Source organism: Malania oleifera, chromosome 8 (assembly GCF_029873635.1).
Source record: "Malania oleifera isolate guangnan ecotype guangnan chromosome 8, ASM2987363v1, whole genome shotgun sequence".
In the NCBI taxonomy this organism is placed as follows: Eukaryota; Viridiplantae; Streptophyta; class Magnoliopsida; order Santalales; family Ximeniaceae; genus Malania; species Malania oleifera.
In genome coordinates, this window is record NC_080424.1 from 83,756,941 (window position 1) to 83,783,672 (window position 26,732).

Sequence of the window (26,732 nt, forward strand, 5' to 3'; positions counted from 1 at the left end):
GCATCCAAATAAGTACTTATTGTAAAAAAATATTTTTTTTAAAACTACTTTTTTTGGAGCAAAAAGAAGTGTCTTTTAGAAGTAATAGATAGTACACCTAACTACTTATAAGAAGTTATATTTATAAGCAATGACAAACTTGTAAATTTAAATAATTTCATCTACATGACTACATATTATTATTATTAATTTCTAATATTTTAATTATTTAATAATAACTAGTAGTGTGTACATACTATACCTGCTTGCTGTATTCCTTTTTTGGAAAGAGTGAAAGTTATATACAAAAATAGGTGTTAAAAGAGATAATAAGAGTTTTATAAATATTTTAGGGGAAAAAATACTAACCTCTTTTATGAGGTTTGATTAAAAGATGCAAACTTTTTCTTAGGTCTCAAAATTATAGTCCTCCAATGGCATTTGATTTTTAAAACACATCATTGGAAAAAGTTTGCCTTTTTAACAAATATAGTGCATTCTCTATCTTTTTGGCAAATTATAGGAAATGTCTAAAGTATTTTTGAAATTTGATGGAAAGTCTATATATTTTTTGTCAAATTTTAAGGGAGGTTAATGTCTTTTATTTGATATTTTAAATTATCAAAATTAAAATTATTTTTAAAAATTATTTATGTGATTTTGTAAAATTTGTAAATAACTTGTAGTGGTAATGGTATTTTAGGAATAATAAATAAGAAAAATATTGATTGAACACAATTTTCTCTTTCCTTAATTGATAATGAAAATAATAATTATTAATTATTATTACTGCAAAAATTATTGTTAAAAATTATAGTTGTTAGTTTGTGATATTGAGCTTGTTATTTTCTAAAACACTAATAATATATTATTATTTCCTTTTATTTAATACAATTAAATCATTGGTATTGTTGTTGTGTTGGTTGTTATTGTTATTATTTATTTATTCACATATATATATATATATTAAAAATTATAATAATTGTTATTAAAAATATATTATTAAAATTTTATAAATAAATAATTATTTATATACATATACACGTTATAAGGATGATCTTAATATTATAGTCATTACATGTTAAAGGTATTTCAATAATCTTTTTTAAATGACTTTTTATAAGTCAAACATTTTGATCTTATATTTCCATGGATCTTGATAAGAAAATAAATAAAATATTTTTACAGAGGTGTTGTTGGTACAATAAAAAAGATGTTTGCGTTCTTTTTTATTTTCTAATGTATTAAATGAAAAAGTTACCTTCATATCTTACTTTATAAGTGAAAAAAAAAGAGGGAATAAATTTCTCATTTGATTATGTGAGCTAAACAAAGCGCTAATGATATTTTCTGGAGCTTACCTCAATGTTACGTTATTATACAAAATTTTAGAAAGAAGTTAAGGTTATATTTAAGGGTTTGTTTAGTATTATTTTTCTTTTATATTTTAGTTATTGTAGAATTTAAAAGTAAATTACAACAATGCGTTTATTTTCATTATAATTTTTTTTTTAAATTTTTGTTAGCAATTATGACAAAAATGAGAAGCTTAGTTTTTATAATTTTCCATTGTTGTGTTAACTTATTGCAAAAATATTTTGACATTGATTTTTTTTTTTGAAAATTAAATAATTTACTCTAAAATTTTGATTAAATTTAAAATCAAATAATGGCATGAGTTTAAAATATACTTTTAATAAAAATATCAATAAATTTTCAAAATTTTGGAAAAAAAAAATAAGTCATTCGAAAAATTATTTTGCCAAATTTTCGATTGTCACATAGCACAAAAAATGGGAGGGGAAACGGAAGCTCCATTCCAAACGTCACGTTACAGCTTCCTTATCCCAAGAGGCGGGGATCTGGAGTGGGGGTTTTAGACGACACGCCCAAATGAACTGAAAACCCCTCCTGTCTCAACCCACTTGACCTTCAGTAAGTGTATAGTATATAATGAATATCCTCTGCAATTGGACTAATCTTCTCGCACTCGAACCTTCACCCCTTTTGAGTTCTACTTTCACCCTCCGCCAAACTAAACTTAATCTTTCCTTTCATTCTGTGCTCGATATTAAACCCAGAATTTCCCTACTGCTAAAACCCCCATCACCAAATCTTAACCTGTGCCGATGGAAGATCAATGCCAGCGCCGACGACCAAGCCGCCTCGGCTGCAATGTCCGAAATCGACATGGTCAGAAACAAGGAAGGCGTCTATGCCCCAAAACAAAATAAGGTGGTGGTTTTATGGGATCTTGACAACAAGCCTCCTCGTGGGCCACCGTACCAGGCGGCGGTGGCTTTGAAGCAGGTGGCGGAGCGGTTCGGTGATGTAATAAGCATGTCCGCCTATGCGAATCGCCACGCCTTTGTCCATCTCCCCAGCTGGGTACGCGAAGAACGCCGCGAAAGGCGAACGATGGACGTCCTGGAACGGAAGGGACTCTCGATGCCGTCGGAGCCCTATGTTTGTGGCGTGTGCGGTCGAAAGTGTCGAACCCATCTCGATCTCAAGAAGCATTTCAAGCAGCTTCACGAGAGAGAGCGTCAGAAGAAGCTGAGCCGCATGAGGTCGCTCAAAGGCAAGAAACGACAGCGTTTTAAAGAAAGGTTCATCACCGGGAACCAAAAATACGTGGACGCAGCTAAGGCTTTGGTCACTCCAAAGGTTGGTTACGGACTGGCTTCTGAGCTGAGGCGAGCTGGGGTTTTTGTGAAGACGGTGGAGGATAAACCCCAGGCGGCAGATTGGGCGTTGAAGAGGCAAATGCAGCATTCAGTGAGCAGAGGGGTCGACTGGTTGTTCTTGGTTTCGGATGATTCAGATTTCTCAGATATGCTGAGGCGGGCGAGAGAGTCAAATTTGGGGACTGTAGTTGTGGGTGATCGGGACAGAGCGTTGGGGCGGCATGCAGATTTTTGGGTTCCTTGGATTGAAGTTGAAAGTGGGGAGATTGCAGCGAAGGATTTGATGCCCAATGGTAATAAGAGGGGCGAGCCCTTAGACAACGATGATGGATATTTTTCGGCTACGCATTTTGATGAAGATATGAGTTACGGGACAAATTTGGATAATGTGGTGAGTGAGCTTGCTGCCATGAGGTCTGACATTAATAGTTTAAGAATTTCAGCCTTTTCTGAAGGTGAAGAAGAAGAAGTTGATTATGATGATGACCCTGGTGATTTATTTTGGGATAGTGAGGATGAGGAAATTGAGTAATATGGGCACTTTTGATAAGAGAAGCATCAGTAGTTACAATGCACATGTGATGAGTTTGTGAGTTGTTATAGCATTCAAATGTTAACAACTATGAATGGGATGGATTAGAAAGGATTGAACTATGGAAGTGGAATTGTGTAGTTCATATAAATGATGAAATTGACTGCTTTAGGCATGTACAGTGTTGGCAGTTTGGACGCTTCATTGAATTTACCCGCGCTTATGACTCGATTCATCTGCTTGTTTATCTGCATCCGAAGTTTTCAAATCTGGATTTTCATGGACAATCAATGCATTTCGTTTGCAACTTATCATTGTGAAGTTTAATGCGCTTGTTATTTGTGTGTGCAAATGGCAAAGGTTTGTCTCTTCCCGACAAATTATTTTGGTTCAGTTCTTTCACTGCGGAGTTAATAATTAGCAGCAGCTTGAATGTGATCCATAATCTATATTTAACCATGAGAATTGTTATAGCATTGCCATGGCAAAAGACCTCTTCTTTTCTTCAAGGATTGCCATAATGTTTCTTGTGTTTTTTGTCAATCACACCATTCATATGGTGCTTAGCATACATATTTCGAACAATGTTATCTAGAATGTGGAATGTTCCAATTCATGGAACAGAATGGGAATGGGATCGTCGTACAACACATACTCTAAAATGTGGTACTTTAGGGGTATACTTAAATAGATATATTGGTAAAAAAGGGGTTTAAGGGAACTTGTATATTTCGGAGAGGATGCTTTTTGGATAGAAAAAGAAGACAATTTTATTAAAATCTGAGAAATGGAGGACATGATTGGAGGACATGTAGTCCTCCTCAACCAACTAGAAAAGCTGAAAAAAGACCAAAAAATGGTGTGTAAAATACCCGAATAAGAAAAAACAGCATACGATCCAAACTCCATTACAAGAGCGCTGCCTTCCAATTTCTAGTCAGGTCAATCAGTGGAAGTGCCCTAAAGAAACCCAATAAGTGCACCCACAAGGAGGCTAGGAAAGTCACTTTATCCCACAAAAGCCATGAATAGGTAGATTGACTTCTGAAAATCTTAGCGTTCCTTTCCATCCACGCAGTCCAAAGGATGGAAAAACAGCTGCACACCATAGAGCCTGAGATTCTTGCTTTTCAAAACTCTTGAAATTAGCAAAAGCAATTTTTTCACCTTTCTCGGAGCCACTCACTCTTCCCATATCAAAGAGAAAAGGGCATTCCAAAGCTGTGATGCCACCTTGCAATTCACAAAGAGATCGACATTCGACTCATTATTTTCACAACACATGAAATGAACACATATCAAGACTAAGAGCTGTGGACACCCTAATTTTAATCAGGCCATTTTTTGAGAAGACCCAGCGTAATAAAGGTTGACTTTTAAGTCCTAAACGATCCCAAGTTTCAAAAGTTAAGTCCTTTGAGTCCTAGTACCGTTTACTTTTAGTTGGGTCCTTTAATTTCAAAATTAATTTTCTTTATTTTTAAAATAGGTCCTATTATTTTCAAAATTTTGAGTCCTTTTAATTTTAATTTTAAAACTGAGTTCTTCTAGCTTTTTAATTGAGTTCCTTAAAAAATTAAGTTCCTTTGTTCTTTTCATTTGGAAATTGAGTTTTTCTTAATTTTTAATTTGGGTCTTTGAATTTTTTTTTTAAAATTTACTCTTTCAAATTTTTGAATTGAGTTGTTAGGTTTTAAATTGAGTCTTTCAATTTTTGAATTGGATTGGGTATCTTGTTGAGTCCTAAAGTTACATTTTATTACCGGTTGCCTCTTGGGCAAGCTTGGTCAACTTTGATGTGGGATTTTGGTCAAAATTAAACATGCATGAAGTCACATTTTATTAAAAGGGGAGAGGGACACGTGCCCAAAATTGGGAGTACAAAGGAATATTGCAAGTTACATTTAGCCGTAAAAAGAATACAAAAAGGGCACATATAGAAAGTTGCAACTAGAAAATACTGGAAAAAGAAAGCAAATACAAGGATATGTTGCAGGGAAATGGAACACGGGGGTACATTTAATACAAGAAAAACATGCAAAAATTACAAAAAAAAAAAAAAAATAAATACAAGGAAAGTGAAAATTAAAACAGATCCAATCCCAGCTTGCCAGCTGGAAGTGCTCCCTAAGCCACCTGTGCACAAAAAGAACAGCGAGGTAGTTAGTTAACTGGAATTCAAAAATAATAATAAACAAATAAAATCCACAAGTGCACAATGATGAAGGTTGTTAAAATATTCTCTGCCATCGCAGGGAATAAAGAGGGGAATTCTATTAGAGAGAAGCATTTTGGCGCCAAACAGGCTACTCAAACTCCTTATAAATAGGGAGTCTCGCACAGTGCATAGAAGATGGCAATTGGAGAGGAAAGAAGGCTCTGCAAAATTGAGAGTGTCAGAAAGAAAGAAACCAAGTTTAGAGAGAGCTCTACAGAAAAGAAATGGGGAGAGAGTCAGAGCAATCAGGATAGCATTCGGAGCACATAACATATTTAGAATACCAGAGCAGATGAGCTCAGACAGACACAAAGGCAGGAGAAGGAGACCGGAGAGAGCAATCAAGATAGCATTGCACATAACATATTTAGAATACCAGAGTAGACGAGCTCAGACAGACACAGAGGCAGGAGAAGAAGACCGGAGGAGTGGAGGATTACAAGCAAATCCGACTCCCTGTCCCTATTTTAATTCAAAATACTGCACTTTGGAAAAATTGCAAATGTAGGTTCTCACATTTGAGCCCCAGGTTCACACTCGAATTTGAATCGAACCACTGAAGCTGAACCAAATAACTCCCAGAACCTGAGTTGAGAGCAGGACCCAAACTCGAACTTGGGTTTGAATCCTTTGACCTAAGCCAGAACCCCCAACCCGACACCACTGAACCAAAGCCTAGTTCGTCTAACCCGAACAAAAGATCCGAACCCCCACCGGACCCCTACCAACCCCGAACTCGGGTTTTAATCCCTTGACCCATTTAACATCTCAGACCTCGTACCCAAAGAAGAACCCGAGCCCAATTTTAAAGCGGACCCCAGGCCAAACTCTCGTATTTTAAAACTGAAGCCTAGACTTGCTCAAACCCAACTCAGAGGCCCAATTGTTAAAAAAAAAATCAACCCCAAGCCTATTTTTAAAAACTTAACCCAAGCCCATTTAAAAAAAATATGAAGCTATTGGTTTTCAAATCCCCCAAGCCCAATCTATTTTCAAACCTTGAGCCCATTTATTTTAAAACTACCCAAAGCCCACCTGTTATACCCAAGCTCAGTTGGTTTAAAAAAAAGACTTGAACCTATCTCCTTTTAACACTCGAGGCCCATTTTGCAAACCTAAAAGCCCATTTCAGTTTTTAAAACAAACCAGCCCATTTTTAAAACTAACCTAGGCCCGTATGTTTTAAAATGAACCAAAGCCCACAACCCTTTTAAAACAGCCAAGCCATTTCTAAAAACCTCGGCCCATTTGCATATTAAAAGACCTACACCCACTTCTCATTTTTAAACCCAAGCCCAAAACCCATTTTAAAATATACCCGAAGCACCCACGTGTTCAAGCCCAACACGTATCAGAGCCCAGGTGGTTTGCTCGGGTCCACCTGAGTCCACTCATCCCCCTGGGTTGACTTGTGCGAGTCAACCCGATACCTACTCACCTGGTTGATACGAGTTAACTCGTCTTCAACCCGAGACCCTAATCCTTCGAACCAGAAACCCTAGGATCACCCAAAGTAGATGACCAGCAATTCACACGCAGAAGGAAGCATACCCACATGCATAATCATGCAAACAAAACGAAAAGATAAAAGAAGGGGGAAATACTTATCTGCCAGTCAAGGTTTGTTTTGAACGTTCCCTCATCGCAAGAACCGGTCCGGACCCTTTTTGGGTCTTTAGATCGACCAACTCTGAGTTCCGAAGCCATCACTGGGGGGGAGCTAAGGTTCTCGGGGAGACATCTGAAGAATAAAAAGCTTCAGTGAGAGGTTGAGGTTAGAGAAAGCTTGAGGTTAGAGAGAGCTAGGGTTTCGGGTGAAGCTTCTAAAGGGGGAAAGCTTCTGAGAGGGGAAAGCTTTGAAGAGAGAAGAGAGAAGAGAGAAGAGAGAAGAGAGAAGAGAAGGTGAGCAAGATAGGATCTTCGAGGATAGAACAGAGGTTGCACGGAAGAACGGATTAGGGTTTTAGAGAACTTTGGAGAAGAGACAACAGAGACAGAGAGAAAGGAGAGAGAGGAAGGAAAGAATTGAGAGATCTAGGGTTTTGACTGAAAGGATAGGGAGGTGAGTGAGAGTGAGAGGGAGTTGCAGAGGGGCTACGGTTTCGGGATCTGCTCGCACGGTTGCAGAAAGAAGGAAGAAGATAGGGAAGAAGAGAGGGAGAGTGTTTCGAGAGAAAGAGGGAGAGAGAGGGTGCTGTGAGGAAGAGAGAATGAAAATGGGGGGAGAAGGAAAAATTTCGGTTTAAGTATCATCTGCCTTAATGCCGTAGGATCGCGACACCTGGTGTCCAATTTGCCGTCGATGTTTGACACGTGGCTCCACCACATCCGCATACGCTAAGGCATACATGGCTCCCTGTGAACCGCATGATCGGTGTCTTTTGGCAACACTCTGGATTGATCCATGTCATTGATCCGTGTACGTCTGCTCCCCAATCGCACGATCTATGCTTTCTGTGAGCAGATGTGATCTCGCGACGTCATGAATCCTAACCAAGCCACCCTCAACCGTTTGATCCTCGCCACCCTGCAATGGCCACGATTAAGCCTCGATGATGATCTGAGCCATCCCCCATTTCCACCTCTCGCTGGTTGACACGTGGACCACCTATTTTCCGCACACGTTGAGCAAAGTGGCCTCTTGATGGCCACTTGATCATTGCTTCCCTGGGGTGGCTTGGATCAAGCCACATCATTGATTCACATTCGCATATGCACATCCATCCAACCATCAACACGGGCGTTCCGCCCACCTTTCATTTAAGCACCTCACGTGGCTCTTCCGCAACCGTCTGATCATCTTCTCCCACTGACAGTCACGATCCGACCACGTCAGGAATCCGGACCACTTCCCAAGCCCCTCTCGCGGTGCAACGCGCAGCCATACCTAGAACCGGTTGACCCTTAACCGGCTGCCCCCTTTGACCCGAACCGGTTCCCACGGACTGGTTGACCCATGGAACTGGCCTTGAACCGGTTTCTTTATTTCCTTTATTTATTACTTACTTAATATTTCACAAAAATTCAGAAAAATCATAAAAAAAAAAAGAAAAATCACAGCAAATTCGGAGAAAATTAAGAGAAAATTCTAAAAATGTTTTTGACTTGACTTATATTATTTTCCTCAATTGTCTTTTGGTTGTTTGAAAATTTGAGAAAATACAGGAAAATCACAAAAATTCATAAAATTAGAGAAAAATCAATAAAATATTTTTGAGGTCAGAAATTTGTTTCTTTTGCAAACTTTTCATCCCGAATGAGTTCCAAAACCTCCCAAAATAATATTTTCATACTTGGAAAAATCCTAAATTTCAAAATGTTGGGGAGTTTATTTTTGCTAAATATTTTGTCGATTTTCTTTCCCTATGATTTCCAACAAAGGGCATGAGCTTTTTAAGCTTTCCGTACCCTAGTTCTGAGGAAATAATTATAGTATCCATATGGCTTTTCATTTGCATTAGTGTTTGTGTAATTTTTCTAAAGGAATAAATAAAGACTATTTGAGTTTAATTTGGGATAATTTTCTAGTTAATTAGGTACCGTTCATAGAACGAGGCGTGTAGGGGGTGCTAGTACCTTCTCCTCATGTAACCGAACTCCGGATCCCTGCTTTGGTAACGCATACCGATTCTATCTGTAGTTGGGTAGTAATCAAGTGTTCTAACCACACTCTAAAAAGTTAGTGGCGATTCTACCCTCCATTTTTCACAAAAATATTAAAACCACCACTTTTTAGTTTGCCCGCCTCGGGGCACCCTTGCTTTGCAGGGACGTCGCAGCAAGAGCCATATAGGGTCTTTTCCATTGAAACGTATCATGTGTGTTGGTCTTTTCTAAGGTTATGGTCCAGACAAAAGCCCAAATCTTCTTTAGCACCTTAGCCCTCCAAAGTAAGCGGTTCCTAGGAAAAGGGTTAGGACTATGAGTTTTCAAAAGGTGGTGGGATAGAAAGGATTTAGAAGTAAATATACTTGTGGAATCCCCTTCCTAGGCTCTCTTATCCTCACTGTAAGAGTGAATGTGTTGGTCCAACAAGGAAATAAGGTTAGTGAGCTCATCGACCTCTCTTTCATTCAGAATCTTGGAAAAATGAAAATCTCAAGAAGGACCCCCCCTTAGAAGAAATAAAAGAACTAATAGAAGCATTTTGAAGAGATGGAAGCTTAAAAGACAAGGGACCTTTAGCTTCAGCGAAGTCTCCCCCAACCACACATCTTCCTGAAAACAGAGCTTTTTGTTATTGTCCACTTTGAACCAAATAAGAAGAAATAATTGGTTGGCTACCTAAGAGACAAATTTCCAGGGACTAGAGTGAGAAGTGATGCTCTTGCTCATTGTATCCTACCCATTTCATTTGATCCCGTACTTACTATTTATCACCTTATGCCAAAAGGATTCAATTTTCAAAGGGAACCTCCAAAGCCATTACCTATAAAAGAGATATTCGTAGATACCACATTCCCAATACGTAGGAGTCCCTTGGACTTAGGTTTGCAAACCATATCCCAATTGACAAGATGGTCGTGCCTACCCTCCTTGGGACCCAATCAAAGGAAATTATGCATCAATCTCTCAAAGGACTTGGCGACGCTAGAGGGAACTCCAAAAAAAGAGGGATAATAGGTCAGGATATTTGAGAGATAAGCACTGATGAGAGTGGCACGAGCCCCAAAGGAAAAATAAGCCCTCTTCCAACCATCCAATTTCCTAGCCACCTTTTCTAGCACATTATCATAGAAGGCTTTAGAGTTTGGGTTACTTCCAAGGGGGAGGGTGAGATAAGGTGCTATTGATTGGATTTGCAACCTGCACTCAATTTGAAATATGAAGAGTCCTCCCGCCCATGTTAATTCCAGCTATACCACTCTTGGACAAATTGATCTTTAAACCCAAGATCTTCTCAAAGATTTTGAGCAATAGAATAGCTTTCTTGAACTTTACTAAACTGTTCTCAAGGAGTAGAAGAGTATCATTAGCAAATTGGAGATGCGAAATCTCTTCTTCCTCCCTCCCCACATGAAAGCCTTTGTTCACCCCCCTTGCATGAGCATGAAAAAACAACCTATCAAGGGTATCAACAAGTAAGATGAACAAGAAGGGGGATAAAGGATCCCCTTGTCTAAGACCCCTAGAGGCCTTGAACCAATCTCTCAGTTGATCATTGAGAATGGCAGGCATATGGCATATTTCGAAGAGGTTGTTGAGGTGTGCCTAAATCTCAAAGAGATTTTCTGCTGTGAAATAGATTAATAATGATAGAAAATAGAGATGAAATGTGATGATTCCCAACTTTTAACCAATAAAAAAATTGTTTAAGAAAAATATTGAATTAAAGCTTTGGATCGTTAGATTTAGTGTTTCATAATGACAATGTACCTTGTTTAGGAATGATCATACCAATATGTTGTTCACTAGGGTGTTATTTTCTGGTAACTATGATTTGGAACTTGTGCTGAAAGTTCAATCATTAGTTAATGATGGCTGTTAGTTATTTTAATATTACTTGTTTTATATTTGCACGGGGTTTGTTTGTTTGTTTTGTTTTTTTTGTTTTGTTTTGTTTTATTTTTTGGGAGAGGTAATGCGTGTGGAATTTTAAATGATTTTCAATCAGTTTGCTTGATTGGTTCTGGCATTCAAAGCAAAAATTTTGCGTAAACTAGACTTATATGGGCTGATTTCATGCACGGAATGTTGTGTATTAAAATTGTACTGCTCCAGTATATGTTCTTTAACTGCTTACATTATTTTTTATTCACTGTTGCTATCAAATGCCATTAGTTATTTGTTTCCAGTCCAAAGATTTTCATGTTTAGGGTTTAATATCCGGTGCTAAGGGTGCTTATGCTTGCAATATTGCATAAGTTTTAATGATAGGAAAATGGTGACCACTGTCCATAATAGAACTAAGAAAATGAGATGATATTTTGAATGTTAGAAAAAGCAGTCTTGGACTCTTGATATTTGACTGTAACTTTTATGGTCCAGACTTAAAGCTACAATTGAGTCCCTCCATCAACAGAAAGATAAATAGGAAAAAAAAGTTAAATATTATTGATTGTGGCTAGATAAAAAGACGTGATGGCTTATGATTTTTTAGAAAGTTAAAAAAACAGGTAAAAATAATGTTGATCATGGCTATGAAAAGAAGACCTGAGGGCTTATGATTAAGAGAGACTGCAGTCAAAACTAAATGGTGTAATAGGTTTTTCAATAGTTACTTGTTACGATATGTTCAATTGAGTAAAGAACATACAAAAATGAAAAACTTTATGTAAAACTCAAGGACCTGTTCATTTGTGGAAGGCTGTTATATTTCCATTTTTAGTTTTCCAAAGAATTACAATATATATATATATATATATATATACACACACTTATATATATATATTTGATAGAAGGACCAAAGAATTCCAATATTGCCACCACATTTTCTAGTTTCCAAACGTCTGTATATAGAAGTTGGAAAACTTATTTTTATTACTTTTCACAGTTCTTATAGAAACCAAGGTGACATTTCTATATTTATTTGGAAAACTGAAATTGCGAAATGAAAATTGTTCCACAAGGAACAAGCCCCAAGCTTTCTTGAAATCAATGAAAGTAAATATGAAAATGGGACATATTTTAATTAATAATAATTGGTTTTTTTTTTTTTTCCCATTTTTCTTTATTAAGGGGGAAACACATATGAAGGGAGTGATCTGTTCATGGCAACCCTATCTAGACACGACCATACGAGTTCCTATTTGCTAAGAAACCAACGTCAAGAGGGTGGTTAATCATGTCAACGGAACAGCAAAGCAAAATATTTCTTTCCTTACTTCAGTCCACAATTATTTCCTTATTTCTCATTTCATTATTTTGTACAGTTAGCATATATTTAGTTTACATGTATGGGGGCTTGACAGATTATAGTTTACATGTATAGGGCTAGAATCATGCTAGAACTTATTTACTTTCCATGTATAGCATTCTTGTAAAGTCTATATATAATATACATAACTCAAGGCCAAACCATTTGGCCATTCACACAATACTTTGACATGGTATCAGAGCCAGCCGACTGGTAAGTTTTTTTTTTCCCCTTTGAATTTTTTTGTCTTCTCAGTTTCGGAGGTGTCTCTCGTTTCTGTGGCTATTGTGGTTTTTTTTTTCTCTTCTGGAATTTTTTTTTGTTTTGGTTCTCTGTTCTTTCGGTATTTCTGTGGCTGAGTGGCTGTCGGCCCAGCAGGTTTTCTGGTTTGTCATTTATTTTAGTGCAGGCAACAGCTTTCTGGTGCTGTTTCTGGTGCTTCTCTGTCTCGGCACAGCAGGTTTTTGTCCTTGTGATTCTCGGCACAGCAGGTTTCCACTTCGAATTTTTTTTTGTCTTCTTGTCGGAGGTTTTCTGGTTTGCATTTTCTTTTAGTGTAGGCAACAACTTTCTGTTGCTGTTTCTGGTGCTGCTCTGTCTTGGAACAGCAGGTTTCTGTCCTTGTGATTCTCAGCACAGCAGGTTCCTTGGTTCAAGATTTATTTTTTAGTGCAGGAAGGTTGGTCTTGGTTTTCTTTGTTGCTGTTTTGGGTGCTTATCTGTCCTTGTGATTCTCGGAACAGCTGGTTTTTTGGTTCAAGATTCATTTTTTAGTGCAGGTAGGTTGTTCTTGGTTTTCTTTGTACCTGCGTTATTTTTTGGGCGTCTAGATTTTCTGGTAGTCTTTTTCTTTGGGCACAGTCTTTTTTTTTTGGGCTTATTGATTTTCTCCTTTATTTAGCATGGACTTCGCACCTGTATGTGCCAAGTTTACGGGCAACAATTATTCTACGTGGGCTTTTCAATTTGAACTTTTCCTGAAGGGAAAAGATCTTTGGGGTCATATTGATGGCGCGGATTGTGCATCCAATCCTGATAAATCCAAGGAGTCAGCGGCTTGTCCTTCATGGGTTGTGCTTGATGCTCTGATTATGTCTTGGCTTCTTGGCTCAGTTGAGTCACATATTGTCCCCAACTTGCGACCTTATTGCACTGCTAAATCCATGTGGACTTATTTAAAAACAGTATATCATCGAGATAATGGTGCCCGCCGTTTTCAGTTAGAGCATGCGATTGCCATGTTTCAACTTGACGATCGTTTCATCCAAGACTTTTATTTGGGGGTTTTGACTCTTTGGAACAAATATTCTGATCTGGTTACTGCGGATGTTCCTGTTGCCTCTTTTCTCATTATTCAACGTCTTCATGAGACTAGTCGTCGTGATCAGTTTCTTATGAAACTCCGCCCCGAGTGTGAATATTTTCACTCGTCTCTGCTGAATCGCTCTCCTGTTCCTTCTCTTGATGTTTGTTTTGGTGAGTTACTTTGTGAAGAACAACGACGTAGTACTCAAGTTACCTTGGCACAATCTCATGGTAGTTCAGGGTCTGTCCCTGTGGCTTATGTTGCTCAACGACGAGGACCGCCTGCGCATTCTAGTACCTTGTAGTGTTTTTGCTACAAAGAATTTGGGCATATCACTGCTAATTGTTCCAAGAAATTCTACTCTTATTGCAAGAAGAAGAGTCACATTATCAAAGATTGTCGTATTCGCCCGCAAATCATCAGGCCTAGACATTACAAACTTTTGTTATTGTACCCCCCACAGTGACTTTTGCAGCCCCTGGCTTTTCTTTAGGTGACTCCTCTGTTCTTGCACCTCCTACAACGAATTACTACACACCTGAAATGGTGCAACAAATGCTAATTTCGACATTATCAGCAATGGGGCTCCAAGTTAACAATTCTACTAAACTCTGGTATGTGGACTTGGGTGTCTCTAATCACATGACGAATAATCCTACTACCCTGTGTCATGTTCGACCCTACGCTGGTCAATCTGCTATTCAGACTGCCAATGGCAGTTCTTTGCCAATAGCTGCTGTCGGAGATGCCTCTTCTAAGCTCACTTATGTGTTTCTTGCTCCTTAGCTTTCCACGAATCTTATTTCTGTTGGTCAATTAGTTGATAACAATTGTGTTGTTAATTTTTCTGGTAATGGTTATGTTGTGCAGGACCAGGTAATGGGGGAGCCGATCGCGAAGGGACCTAAAGTGGGGTGCTTGTTTCCACTACTTTTGCCTGTTCTAGCATATTCTCCAGTTTCTTCTATTAAGTCTTTTGCTTGTAATAATGTTTCGGATCTTAGTATGGTGTGGCATCGTCATTTAGGCCATCCCAATACTCAGATCTTATCTCATTTATTGAACTCTTGTTTACTTGGTAATAAAGAACGTTCTTCTTTATCTCTTGAGTGTGCCTCTTGCAAACTTGGTAAAAGCAAAACTCTTCCCTTCCCTTTGCATGCTAGTAGAGTTTCTCAATACTTTAATCTTATCCATAGTGATGTTTGGGGACCTTCCCTGGTTAGTTCACATGAAAAATTTAAATACTATGTGACTTCCATTGATGATCATAGCATATTTACTTGGGTCTACTTTCTTCGCTCTAAATCTGAGGTTTTTCGTACTTTCACTAAGTTTTTAGCGTATGTTGACAATCAATTTTCTTCTTCTATTAAGACATTACGCATTGATTCTGGTGGTGAATATGTGTCTACTGAGTTTCAGGCATTTTTGGCTTCTAAAGGTATGATTCATTAACATTCATGTCCCGCTACTCCCCAAAAGAATGGAGTAGATGAACAGAAAAATCGTCATCTCCTAGATGTGGTACGTACTCTCTTGCTGAAATCCTCTGTTCCATCCTTGTTCTGGGTTGAGGCTCTGAAAACTGCTACTTGATTAATCGTTTACCTTCTCAAGTCCTACTCATGGAGTCTCCCTATTTCCGCTTATTTGCTAAACAACCTAGTTACGATAATCTCCGTACCTTTGGTTGTGTATGTTTTGTTCATTTACCTCATGAGCGACATAAATTTTCTGCTCAATTTGTTCGATGTGCATTCTTGGGATATAATGTGTGTCAAAAGAGATTTGTTTGCTTTGATCTTACATTACATCGTACATGCATTTCTAGGAATGTTATTTTCTTTGAAAGTCAACATTTCTTTCATGTGTCCTCTGTACCCTCCTCTTCTACTATGATTCTCCCCTCCTTTGAGGAGCAGTTCTTGGATCCTCATCAAGTTAGTTCTCGTTTTAAACCAGGTATTTCTCGCCCACAGTCTCTTCCAGTAGCTCATCTGATATCTGATCCTACCACGCTCTAGATTCAATCAGTTTCAGCACCTCTAGAGCCTTTGGTACGTCGCTCTTGTCGAGTGTTTGTACCCCTGGATAGGTATGGTTTTCCCTCTTCAAGTTCTGGCAATTCTGTTTCAGTTCTTACTGTTGCATTGTCCAATTTAGATATTCCCACATCCTACTCACACGCTGCCAAGCATGATTGTTGGCAACTAGCTATGTAGGAGGAAATTGCCGCTCTAGAGGCCAATCACACTTGCGACATTGAGCCTTTCCTCCTACCATTGTTCCTCTGGGATGTAAATGGGTTTACTCAGTCAAGGTCCGATCTGATGGAAATCTGGATCATTACAAATAGACCTAGCAAAATGGATAAAAATCCATTAATCCAACTCGCATTGGACCCGTTTTAATGGACTTATAACACTGCTTGCTAAATGAGTCGAATATGATTTTTCATTTTCATATCCGCCTCCTTAGCGGGTCGGGTCGGGTCGTGTTAGGTTTATTCAACGGATATTCGCCAACCTGCTTATTTATTTATTTATTTTATTTTATTTTTTTTACGAATAATGATATTTTTATTTAAATAATTGAGCTGTTAACACTACATGCTTTAGAGAGGATACACGCAGGGGTATTTAAACACAATTACACGATATAGGTAATAATAAATAAGATATCATAAATCCCATGATTTGGGATAAAATATACATTGTTGACATATAAGCTCCTTTTGAATCAATAGGATCTGATTTGTTAGCATATATGATCCTCAGACAATTGACTTTGGATCTTTGACGCTACTTAGTTTTTATTGTGATGATTTACCTCGGATCTTCTTCATTTGAATTTGCAGTGGACAAATGTAATTGTCGATGGTTTGATGAATTATTAGTTTTTAATGTTTGCAGTTTTACTGACATGAATCAAGAGTTGTTAATTAGTATAAACGATTAAATGATTGATATAGTTACTAGAAAAGTTAATACACAAACTAATCGCAAGTTGTCGTATACGACTTAGATTATTATGACACAGAATAAATTATTAATAAAATTATATTTGAGAATAGCGGATTATCCGCCCATTCGCCATGAATTATTCAACCCGAAATCGCCTAATCCGTCACTTAAATGAGTCGAATATGTATTATGATTTCTTCACCCGATAATCCGCCTTATCCACCACGGATTATCCGACCCGATCCACTTTGCCAGGTCTAGTTACAAAGCTCGCCTTGTTGCACTTGGGAATAATCAGGAATATGGTGTCAATTATGAAGAGACCTTTGCTCCTGTGGCTAAGATGACTACTATTCTTACGATTCTGGCTATTGCTGCTTCCAGTGATTGGCCACTACATCAAATGGATGTCAAGAATGCTTTTATTCATTGGGATTTTAAAGAGTGTATTTATATGAAGCCACCCTCGGGCTTGTTTTCCTCTCCGACTTCACATGTGTGTAAGCTTCGTTGCTCTCTTTATGGTCTTAAGCAAGCTCCGAGGGTCTGGTTTGATAAATTCCGCACCAGTTTATTACAATTTTCATTCAAACAGAGCAAGTATGTCACTTCATTGTTTCTTCATAAATCAGACATGGGTATTGTTGTTCTTTTGGTTTATGTTGATGATATTGTGATTACTGGTTCCGAATCTGCTTTACTTGCTCAGCTCAAGACTCATCTCTGAGAGTCCTTTCATATGAAAGATCTTGGGTCTCTCACATATTTTCTTGGTCTTAAAGTGAATCGTAGTCCCTCTGTATTTCACTCAATCAACATAAGTATGCTAGTGACTTGGTGGCCACAGTTGGCCCCAGAAGGGTACTTCTGTTGATACTCCCATGGAATTAAATGTCAAGCTTCGCAAAGGGGAGGGTGACTTACTTGCTGATCCCAGTTTATACCGGAAGTTGGTGGGTAGTCTTGTCTATCTCACCATTACTAGACTAGACTTTTCTTTTGCTATACAGCGAGTCAGCCAGTTTCTTCAAACTCCTCGTCATCTTCATTTGGCTGCTGTCCGTAGGATCATACACTATGTTCAGGACACTTCTGCCCGTGGTTTATTCTTCCTTGCAGGAAATTCTACTTGCCTTGCTGCTTATAGAGATGCTGATTGGGCTGGTTGTGCGGATACACGTCGCTCCATCACTGGTTGGTGTGTGTTCTTAGGTGATGCATTGATCTCTTGGAAGAGTAAGAAGCAAGACAGAGTTTCTAAGTCCTCGACAGAATCTGAATACCGGGCGATGTCTCCTGCTTGTTCTGAAATTATCTGGCTTTGTGGTTTGCTTGTGGAGCTAGATTTTTTTGACACCAATTCTACACCTCTACATGTTGATAATACGAGTGCTATCCAGATCATGGCCAATCCTGTCTATCATGAGCGCATGAAGCATATTGAAGTCAATTGTCACTATATCAGTGACGCATTTGAAGTTCGTGTTATCACTCTTCCACATATTTCCACTGAATTACAAATTGCGGATATCTTCACTAAGGCTCTCACTCGTCATCAACATTGCTTCCTAAGTAGCAAATTGATGCTTGTTGATCAACCCGCATCAATTTTTTTTTTTTTGGGGGGGGGGGGGGGGGTGGGGTGGGGGAGGCTGTCAACAGAACAGCGAATAGCAAAGCAAAAGATTTCTTTCCTTATTTCAGCCCACAATTACTTCCTTATTTCTCAATTCATGATTTTGTATAGTTAGCATATATTTAGTTTACATGTATAGGGCTTGACAGATTATAGTTTTCATGTATAGGGCTAGAATCATGCTAGAACTTATTTACTTCCCATGAATAGCATTCTTGTAAAGTCTATATATAATATACAGAACTCGAGGCCAAACCTTTCGGCCATTCACACAATACTTTGACAAAACAACCTTTGCAAAAAGGCAGCCTTGATCTCTTATTAGCTTTATTAAGGCCCTTTTGGGGAAATGGCTTTGGAGATTCATGAAAGAAAAAATCATTTCTCAAGGGATGTTATTGCTGTCAAGTATGGTCTCAATCATAATGGTTGGAGATATATCAGAAGTGGATGGGAGAAATTCTTCTCTCTTATCCACTTACATGTGGGGAATGGGGAGGGTGTGTTCTTTTGGCATGATATCTGCTGTGGCAAATCCCAGCTCAGGTCCTTTTCCCCCTCCATCTTCAGATTTGCTGGTGACAAAAATGCGCTCATTTGCCAACACATGGAGTTCGTGAGTAGGGTACCGTTTGGAATATTCGTATGAACAGGAATGCTCCAATTGGGAGCTTGACACTCTTACAGGCTTTTTCCAGAAATGTCTATAAGAAACAATGTATGGCCAATTACGATGAGCTCAAATGGGTTTTGAGCAAGGATGGGGACTTCAGGGTCAGCTCTTTCTACAAACACCGTAGCTCCCGAACTGAGAGCAGCTCAAACTTCCTTCGAAACTTATTTGAAAAATGGCTGCCCCTACTAAGGTTGCTTTTTTCACATGGGAAGCTACTCTTAAAAGATCCTTACCGTGGACAATCTGTAGAAAAAAGGTTTCCCTCTTGTCAATAGATGCTTTTTATGCTTGGAATAGGAGGAATCAGTTGATCATGGCCTTTTGCATTGCTCATGGACCAAGAAATCGTGAAACTTAGCAATCCTCATTGTAAAACAAAAGTGGATCGCTGCTGCTAGGGTAGAAGGTGAATTTGTGGGCTTGGAAAGGGACCATATCAAATAACGAAGAAAGGAAATCTCTCTCCATCATTCCCCCTACTATTTTTTGGTTAGTGTGGAGAGAAAGGAACAAAAGAGCCTTCGAATGAACTGTTTCTCCTATTCAGACTGTCATGGACCATTGGATTGCAATGGTCTCTAGCTGGCATTCTAGGCTGGTTGGGAGGGACCCCTTTGTAATCCTTGATCTTCTTGATATTTTTTAGTAAGGGATGTCTCTCTTGTTGTTCCCTTTGTACTTGAGTGGTATCAAGGAACAATTTCAAGAGTGGCCTAGATGAAAAAGCTTGCTAAACATGGACCTTATTTTAGGGCTCACTACTAGGTTGTAGATGCATGCTAGCCATAATGTCACAAACCCACGTTAGACATGAACTAGAGAGATCTTGATTATATGAGGATGATTTAACTTCCAACTTTATGAGGCATCTTTTATGGGACAAATGTTACAAAATGAGGAGGAACCTAATATGCTAAAGTAAGCAACCACCACCAAAGCTAGGTCAAGATTGTTACACTTGGTAAAAGAGCCACTATGGGGGTATTGTCAAATGAGTTAATCTCTCATAGAGGTGCGGGCCACTCTGATGAGGGCATCTTTAATTAGGTGGGAGACCCTGTCATAATCCCTTATCATGGAGGGTTTGGACATGTAAGGGTGTCTATGTTTCAGTCTTATAAGGTGCAATTTATGGGGCAAATTTCAGAGGACTAATGGGTGAGTTAAAGTGGACAATACCTCACAGGAGTTGGCTGAGCCTGAGACCATTACACAGCCTAATTCCAACCCCTTGAACAGTGTACTGATAGCTAGCTGACAGGGATCATCAGCTAAAATCTAGTCATGCTAGTCTCTGATTTGAACTCAAGATCTCTCATTTGCCAAACCACATGTGAGTAAGCCCTTGCCGGTAAGACACCTGCCCCAGTGTTATATGGTATTATTCAAGGGTTTTATCAGAAACTTGTCATTCCCACTTATTTGTAGTTTGATAAGTAGCTTTTATTGTATTCCCTCGAGGTGGTTATGTACCTACCATGAGACCTAGAATAGGGTCTATCTAGTATTGGAATAGTTCAAGGAGATGTGCCTTCTGCTGCTGCTACTTCGCACATGCATGCACACAGACAGAGAGAGAGGAGAACAGAAATTTCAGTTTGATAAGCTCTAGCCACCTCCAGACATGAACTTCCATTATGCAGTATAAATGTGCATAATTTGGTGGCTCTGTTGTCTTGATTTTTATGAATATTTATTGGGGGTAATAGAGACAGACCTTGCAGTGATTTGAACCCGTGTGAGTCTCTGAGATTGAATTCTCAAAATCACATTAATCATCAATGTTTGCCTGCTTCTTTTGAGTATAGATTATTCCTTCTGAATTCCTTAGTTTTTGTTCCAATTGTCCAGTAGACATTTTTTAATCCTTATATTATGAAAGGAAATCCTTTCTAACTTCCGCATTTATCTCATTATCTCATCATCATGATGTATAACAGGAATGGTTTTGATAACTTCAAGTCTTCAAGCGCGAAGAATGTGAAGTTATTGTGAAGGTTCTTATTATTTGAAAAGCATATCGAGTTAGACATTTTTTATTCCTTATCATGAAAGGAAGTCCTTTCTAACTTCCAGATTCTCTCATTGTCTGCTCTTCATGATGCATTACAGGAACAGTTTTGATAACTTCAAGAGCTAAGAATGTGAAGTAGTTGTGAAGGTTATTATTAATTGAAAAGCATACCATATGCTACAGTCATAAATTCCCTTCTTTAATGAAATCATAAGAGTGATGCCCATTATAAAAAAAAAGGTGTGCTTGGACCACAAGGCTCCTCGCTTTGCAAAGGTAGGGGGAGAGCTGTGACAGTGTATGCAGCCTTACCCTTATATTTATACAGAGAGGCTGTTTCCTTGGACTCGAACCTATGACCAACCGGTCACAAAGGAGTAACCTTAATTTTGATGCCTATAAAAAATATTGAATAAATTCCTCTATGAAATTCCTATCAACTTTCAGAATTTTGATTTAATCAAATTAAGTAACTATAGAAGTTGAATCAATTGTGGAAGTTATGATTCTGTTACAACTTTAAAAACCATGCTTTTAGTATGAAAAATTGGGATCATCTTTCTTTTTCTCTTTCTTTCTCAGATAGAACTTAGTGATGTATTTTTTTTTTTCTTTTTTTTTCATCCACAAGCATATACATATCTTATTCTTCCTTCATCCTTCCAAAGTTTAATTTGTGCATATCATTTTAAAAATATTTCCTTACTGGTGAGTACATTCAACTTCTAACTGGTGGAGATGTAAAGGTTCAGTTGGAGATAGGCAATTTGAGCTGGTAACTTATACAAAAGAGTTGACAAGAAATTAACTTAGTGTGATCAGTCAGATGATTGTAGAGATGCAGAGAGTCAGGAGGAGGTGTGATGGGCTGAATATTCGTTACACGAGGCAACCTTAGATAGAAACTTATACAAAAGAATTAATAAGAAACAACTTGGGAGGGATCAATCAGATGACGAAGAAATTGTTATTGTTGGAAGCGTGTTCTGCTAGCTAAATTGTTGAATGAGTTGTGTGTGTGTGTTTCAGCCATTGCTAGAACATTGTAATGTTTCAAGCATGATGTGCAACAGAGTCACTTTTTGAGATATTCTCTAGGATTCAGGAGGGAGTGCATATATTCCTCAGTTGATTTGTAGGTCATATGCCCAGACCTGCTAGAGATCTGGCTGACTCAGATTCTCTACTGCTCTCCGCCCTGCCAACTGTTTTTTTTTCAAACCTCCTAAAAGCTAATTTCCTAAGGTTGTTCAGGTTAACTGCAGGAAATATATATATATATTGGTGGCTGTTTCGTAGATGCTCCTTTTGGAAGGAAGATTGTGTAGCAGTAAATGATATTCTCTTACACTGTAAATGGGTGATATTGTTGTGGTGCTTGGTCTTGTACCATTTTGGAAATACACTAGGTGGTGACAAACAGGGTGTGATTGGAGTTGCAGGTTTAGAGGAGCTCTGAAGGGTAATGAGATATAGGATGCCATTCCTCTTGCTTTGTTTTGGATCATATGGTGGGAAAGGAGTGCTAGAGCTTTCAAAGGAGAGGAAAATTCATTGAAAAAGCTGAATTGGAAGTGGCTAGATATTATGTAATTTTGGAAAGGAGTGCTAGAGCTTTCAAAGGAGAGGAAAATTCATTGAAAAATTTGAATTGGAAGTGGCTAGATATTATGTAATTTTGGCTCAATAGTTCCTACCTTAATAATTTTGAATCCTTTGCTGGTTTTGTTATTAGTATCATTTATCATTTTTGTACGTGGTTTCTGACTTCATCTTTTCTGCACTTGAGTGACTCCCTCTTTGTAGTCTTTTTACTCCTTTTTGCAATATATGGATTTACTTATCTCAAAAGCCAATGTCTTTGTTGCCTTGCCAATACCAATAATATTGGTAATTTTGCAGAGATAGACAAAATATATATAGCCATTCCTCAGAGCACCTTGGGGCACCCACTTAAATCAACCCCCCTTGGCACTGTCACAACCCATTCAAAGAGCATTTATCCCGCAACATCTGTAAAAGAAAAGACCATTGTCCAGCAATAGGAGCTAGCAATCTCATGTACCCCGCTTCACCCCTCAAATCACATGCATATTCTTTGATCAGAGACTTTATATTAAGTCTTGTTATCTTGTGTGCTCTGGATGTATCTTCATTGTGTTGTCAATACAGTATAGTCTTGTTATCTTGTGTGCTCTGGATGTATCTTCATTGTGTTGTCAATACAGTATACAGTATTGGTACTATTGCTCATAAAGAAATACTTCCTTTGGGAGAGAGAGTACCTTAATAATTTTGTGCATCTTTGTTACCTTGTCAATACCGATAGTCTTGGTATCATTGCCTAAACTTATGAACAAATACAGACTTCCTCTGTGTGTGCATGTGTGTGTGTGTGAGAGAGAGAGAGATAGAGAGAGAGAACCTTAATAATTTTGAATCCTTCGCTTTTGGTTTCTGATGTTAGGTTTTTTGTACTTGGGTGGCTCTCTTTTGTAGTGTTTTACTCTTAGTAACATGAACATTTGCTTATCCCAAAAAAAACATGTCGCCTTGTTTATCTTGTGTGCTCTTTGTGCACTTTCATTGCCTTGTTAATACTGATAATATTGATCCTATTAATTAAGATTTGGTATAAATAAAGACTTCCTGAGAGAGATTCCTTTTGGAGCATCAAAGCCATAAGGGTATGGTGGCAGGCAGATAATACTGTGGGTGTCTCATGTGAAATCCTTTTTCGGTTCCAAGTTTGATTATTCTTTATTCTGTCTACTGCCTTTATGGCTTGCCTAATCTTATGTGTAAATAAAGATGTCCTCTGTGTGTGTGTGTGAGAGAGAGAGAGAGAGAGAGAGAGAATTGTACCTTAATAATTGAACCCTTTGCTGGTTTTTTGTAAATTAAAAATACATATGCATCTTCGTTTCCTTGTTAATGCCAATAGTATTGGTACTATTGCCTAAGATTGTGCATAAATGAAGACTTCCTGAGAGATTCCTTTTATTTTGGAGCATTAGAACCATAAGGGTATGGTACCAGGCAGACATTACTGTAGATTTCATAAGTGAAATTCTTTTTCTGTTCCAAGTTTGATTATTCTTGATTCTGGCTACTGCCTATATGGCTTGTTCTTAATTTTCATGCTGGCTTTTGGCCCCTACCTATTTTGGGTGGTTGTATCCCTACTTGTACCCCTATTGTTCAGTCAACAAAAAGAAAGTTTTATCTTGGTTTTGTGGGTTAAAACTTGTTCTCCTTTTCAACCTTGCCATAGAACCCCATGCAAACCCCCCTCCCTCTGGGGTCAGCAAGCTACCACTCCTGCCCTCTTTTTTTTTCTCCGCCCTTTTTCTCCCTTTTCTTGGGGCAGGCAGCATTTTGCTGCATCAACTGTGGATGACACGGAGACTGCTGATAAGCTTTCCAATTGATCCCGAGGCAGCCTACTGCTTACAAGGAAACTTCTTTAGAAGCTCTATTGTGCTTCGAAAGTCCTTGCTGAAAAAAGTGAAGCAAGTTTAATTTTTTTTATTTTTAAAAAAAAAATTTCTATGCTCTTTGGGGAAAATGGAAAATGGGTGTGTGCGTGTGCGTGTGTGAAATTCATGGATCCATGACTTTCCAAGTTTCCATTGTGTTCAGTTAGAGGGAAGGAAAGGGAAAAAGGGACGGAATAATCCATGTTTGGTAGTTGAAGGAGAATCGGGTGGGGAATGAGTGATCACTTGTAGTAATAGCCTAGTAGTTTAGTCTTTTTCACCCATTTTCCTTCCTCTTTTGGAGGTACTTATTTTGGAATGAGTAGAAAAGGTCATTTATTTCCTTAAGAAAAATGGATTTTTCGTTTAGCTTTTTATTCCACCCCTTTTTTGAGGTAAAGTATAACAGTATATGCTGAGGATTGCCAAAAAGACAGACATTTGTTTCTTTCCAAAAAGTGCACCGATCTCCCACAACATTTAAGTTTGGTACCACTTATTACTCCATATCATTAGTCGACTGTTGAAAACTTAAAACAGAATGTGATGATGCCACTGCTTCTTTTTTTTTTAAAAGTATATTTTTTACCCTTATAAATTTTTTTGAATTATTTCTGTCATCATTTGTTGATGTTGCTTGTTTTTTTTTTTTTTTTTTGGGTCATCATGAAGGAAAGTCATTGTAATTGTTGGAATTTTCCCCTCTCTTTAGAAACAATTGTTGAATTGTTAAAAGGAGGGCTTCTGCTTTTTTGACAAGCCTGAGGGCAGGCTTGTGTTTACCTCCTTTTTCCCCCACTATGAAAGAAGAGTGAGCTGAGCTGGGAGTGGTGACCGACATGTTTGCACCTTCGAATGGTTTGCCTTTATTTTCAGTGCTCTTCAAAGAGCGAGATGAAACATGAAGTGTGATGGTAGGTTTTGGACCTAGGCATGGGATCTAGTCTGTTCGTAGGCAGCAACATCGGTAGTTTCCGAGTAAAACATTAGGAAGGACATCCATCAAGCCAGATTTGTTTTTCATCTGCAGTCTTGCCCCATTAATTTGTTATCCGTCATCTTGTATTTCCTGGTGGTTCGTTTGCTTGCTGGTGGCGTTCCTTTCCCTCTGTTGTTGCTGTCATGTATCTTGGAAGATGCATTTTCCTTGCTGATTCTCCATTCTTAAGAGTAGCAATGTTCCTTTTTCAGCTGAATTTTGAGCCTTGCTTGATGACACCTTTCAATTGCCTGTGATTCTAGTCGTAGCAGTACTGTGTTAGAGATGGATGTTTGTGCTGCGATTAGCCACTTGAACTATAATGCCCAGTATCATATTCTAAAAGTGCCCTGATTCTTGATTGCAGGTAAGCACATAATGCAGTTGGGAGGCCGGGCTGTTTACTCGCACCTACAAGGAATCAATTCAAGCTAATGGGTGCGTGAATATTTTAGCCAAGGCCGCAGTCTAGATGTTTCCCTTATGTTTCTTGAGAGTCCCTTTGCTCGTGTTGATAAGGATTAAAAAAATAATCCTTAGCCATATTGTCTATATTTATATACAATTAGTCACTTGTCTGTATTATGATTATGACCCATACAAAGTTTCTTCCAATTCGGGCAGAGATACGAGTTCTCTACTGCATGACCACTAGATTATCTCTGCGTACAGGGCATGCTCGTTTTTAATAGGTTGAAAATGTTATCTCCTGAGACTTTGTAAAAAGATAAAAAACTTACTTGGAAAATTTTAAAAAAAATTAATGCCTCCTTTGTGATTGCGTAGAAAATGCAGGCACGTCTTAAGATTTTAGAAATTACAAGAGTTTAGGCAACAAAATATAAATCTTTTTTGATATTTGCAAAACATAAATTGTCGGTAGAACTCTTTAGATCCAGGAGGTCCATGGCTTTAAGGTCAAAAAAGAATTGTTAAAACATTTTTGTTGCTATTTTTAGGTTGGATTGGGTGGGGTGGTTCCCATAGCAAACGTAACCTACAATTTGTAACATAAAATGGAATTTCAATCTACTATCTAAGCCAAACATTTCTAAAATCATTTTTATGGGTTGTTTGGAATGGATTGAGCAATTCCGTCAACGCCCCTAACATCAAAGGAAAAATAGTACATTAATGTTTTTGTAAGTGTTCATACAGATATTTAATTTGCATTATACACAGTCAAATTAGTTAGTTTATTAAGGTGTTTATGAGACAGTTTGGTTGAAACGAATAATGAACGTTTCAAAAACTTGACAATAGTTTACAAATGTGAACGAGTATTTAAAATGTGATATGGTTAGACATTCTAGTTAAATAAGTTCTTTTAGTTCGTAATCTTATACTCCTTACAAGCGCTCATTCATAATGATAAAATCAAAATACTTTTAATCGAAAATTTAT

At 38.1% G+C, this 26,732-nt stretch overlaps 2 protein-coding genes across 3 annotated transcripts; one reads left to right on the plus strand and one right to left on the minus strand.

Annotated features, from left to right (window-relative positions):
- The first annotated feature begins 1,795 nt into the window (after nt 1-1,795).
- On the plus strand, nt 1,796-25,976 carry LOC131162500 (uncharacterized). 2 transcript variants are annotated; one of them, XM_058119057.1, is made up of 3 exons: nt 1,796-3,558; nt 12,682-12,763; nt 25,696-25,976. In XM_058119057.1, the coding sequence occupies exon 1, from the start codon at nt 1,933-1,935 to the stop codon at nt 3,196-3,198; it is 1,266 nt and encodes a 421-aa protein (XP_057975040.1). In that variant the 5' UTR covers nt 1,796-1,932; the 3' UTR covers nt 3,199-3,558; nt 12,682-12,763; nt 25,696-25,976. The 2 variants fall into 2 exon arrangements, with proteins under 2 accessions (XP_057975040.1, XP_057975039.1); XM_058119056.1 differs by lacking the exon at nt 12,682-12,763.
- Nucleotides 10,229-10,594, minus strand: LOC131162781 (uncharacterized mitochondrial protein AtMg01250-like). Its single transcript, XM_058119382.1, has one exon. The coding sequence runs from the start codon at nt 10,592-10,594 to the stop codon at nt 10,229-10,231; it is 366 nt and encodes a 121-aa protein (XP_057975365.1).
- Nucleotides 25,977-26,732: the final 756 nt, after the last annotated feature.

Coding starts and splice junctions, on each gene's coding strand:
- LOC131162781 (XM_058119382.1), bottom strand. CDS start 10,594: ATGCCTGCCATTCTCAATGATCAACTGAGAGATTGGTTCAAGGCCTCT.
- LOC131162500 (XM_058119057.1), top strand. CDS start 1,933: ATGAATATCCTCTGCAATTGGACTAATCTTCTCGCACTCGAACCTTCA.